This window comes from Lactuca serriola, chromosome 2, assembly GCF_051521515.1.
Source record: "Lactuca serriola cultivar US96UC23 chromosome 2, Lser_US96UC23_V15, whole genome shotgun sequence".
In the NCBI taxonomy this organism is placed as follows: Eukaryota; Viridiplantae; Streptophyta; class Magnoliopsida; order Asterales; family Asteraceae; genus Lactuca; species Lactuca serriola.
The window spans coordinates 137,335,143-137,337,607 of NC_136409.1; the positions used below are offsets into that span (position 1 = coordinate 137,335,143).

General features: G+C 34.2%; 1 protein-coding gene across 1 annotated transcript; it reads left to right on the forward strand.

The window, feature by feature from the left end:
- Positions 1–876: 876 nt before the first annotated feature.
- Positions 877–1,998, forward strand: LOC145086842 (aspartyl/glutamyl-tRNA (Asn/Gln) amidotransferase subunit B). Its single transcript, XM_079024678.1, has 2 exons — positions 877–1,060; positions 1,468–1,998. The coding sequence occupies exon 2, from the start codon at positions 1,487–1,489 to the stop codon at positions 1,727–1,729; it is 243 nt and encodes an 80-aa protein (XP_078880804.1). The 5' UTR covers positions 877–1,060; positions 1,468–1,486; the 3' UTR covers positions 1,730–1,998.
- Positions 1,999–2,465: the final 467 nt, after the last annotated feature.

Sequence of the window (2,465 nt, forward strand, 5' to 3'; positions counted from 1 at the left end):
AAGATATTAGCAACTTGATAGCATGAGGGAATGTGAAAAACACGGATTTGACCACGAGCAACTTTTTCATGAACAAAATGGATGTCAAGCTCTATGTATTTTGTTCTTGATGTTGAACGGGGTTGCAGGATAGGTATAACGCACAGACATTATCACACTAGACGAATATGACTTTATTTTGAGGCAAATGAAGTTCTAATAGTATACGAACACAGAATGATCACATTTGCTATGTTTGAATCCCAAGGTGAACACGTTATCAATGAACCATTTGTACGAAGACTGAGACGCTTGTTTAAGGTCGTATAAAGATTTCTTAAGTAGGCAGACATGGTACGGATAGGAGGGGTCCCGAAACCCCCAAGGTTGATGCATGTACATAGTTTCGTGTAGATGCCCATGTAAAAACGCGTTTTTCACATCAGGTTGGTGAATTTGTCATGCTTAATCTAATGTAAAAAAAATAAAAATAATAAAAATAAATAATGTGAAGTGGTAACAATTTCTAAGGGATACTAGTATGGTAGTGAACATGTAGTGAATATGGCGTGTCGCAAATGTGACAACATTTTTTTAGTGAGAAATGAGAGAAAAAATGTAAAGAAGCGTCGTGATTAATTGGTATTTATTTATTTTTCTTAATTTTTTCCCCTTAAAATCAAACCTATTAAATTAAATTGACACACTACCCCTCTATTTTTTTTATTACTTATTATTATTATTATTATTATTTATGTTAGACATACTAAGCTTGAAAGATATTAAAAAAAACAAAAAAATCCTACATGCCACTCTCTCCAGGTCGATATCATAATCATTAAAAATAGTCGTCACAAACTCACAAAGGCTTATAAATTTAAAAGCTTCCATTTTTCTTTTTTTTCAAATAAGACCCTCGAAGGCTCGAACAATTTTTATTTTATTTTTCATTTTTTTTTATTTAAAAAAAGCCCTAACAACACAGAGCACGCCGTTGAAGCCTTGGAAAGGCCACCTGTGTTTCTCCACCCCCATCAAATCATCAATCATCAATCATCAATCATCATCGTCTGTAATTCTGGTATTTTCTTTCACTTGAACTATCTATCTGTTAACTACTTTCTCTATCCGATTAATCAATTTCATTCATCTCCTCAAATTCATATCATCTTCGAATGCTACGTTACGTTAATTTCGGTTGTTTTCCGATTTACAGTTCACAATTCACAAATTTGCCTTTGTTTTAGTTTTAGGTCGAACATCCATCTGTATCTGTTTCTATTGCACAGAATCGCAGATCTTTTTTCTATTTAATCTCGATTAAATTCCTGCAACCAAAATTTCATTTTATTATTAGGTTAGTCCCAAAAATCAAAATTGGAGCACAGTTTTATCAATTCTACACTGAATTGTCAAATAGATTAGGGAAATCAATCATGTTTTCCGATTCGACATGAATGAGTTGCTGATAAAAAATGTTTTTGTCAGATATAAAATTGGATTGAAGATGGGAAACATAGCTGCAAAGGAAAAGGAAAAGAAAAGAGAAGAAGTAGTGATAAAGATTGTGCCTCCATTAGACTCTGCATATGTTCGTTGGCTTGCCAAAGATTTGGAGAGGATTCATGGGTATGTTCCTTCAAAACCTCGCGCCATAAAACCACCAGATCATTACATCGATTACATGCGGATGAATGGATGGTTAGATCTTGATCTAAATGATCCTGCCCTCGCGCATTTATTCAAGTAGTAACATGTTAAATTGTTCCTGTTTATTATCCATAATAGCATTGTATGATTCTACCTATATTTCAAATTATCCATAATAGCAAAGTACTTATATATCAAATGTTTTTGATATTTTTGGGTGTAATTGCGTGGCAACGCAGTGATGTAAATTTGATAAAATTTGTAATTTATGTAAAATCATATGGAAATAGGGAAATTTGTGGCGGTAGATTAGCTCAAAAGACGTGAATGCCCTTTTATATTTTGTTGAAGACGAAAATTCCCTTTTCATACTCTATATTTGGTTGAGAGTCATGTTAATAACCAACACAGATTAGATTGTTTAATTTTTTGGTACCAACGAGAATATCATATCCTACTAGGGTGTAAACGAGCCGAGCCGAGTCCGAGCCTGACCAAGCTCGAGCTTGGCTCGGGAACAATTCAATGGGCTCGCGAGCCTAATCGAGACTAAACGAGCCTCCATATATATATATATATATATATATATATATATATATATATATATATATATATATATATATATATATATATATATATATATATATAGGCTCGTTTAAGCTCGTTTAGGCCCGCGAGCCCACTAACTAAAGCTCGGCTCGAGCTCGTTTAATAAACGAGCCTCATATTTAGGCTCGAGCTCGGCTCGGGCTCGTTTAATTCGATCTCGAGTCGAGCTTTTAACGAGTCGATCCCGAGTAGCTCGGCTCACTTACACCCCTATATTCGACTATTAT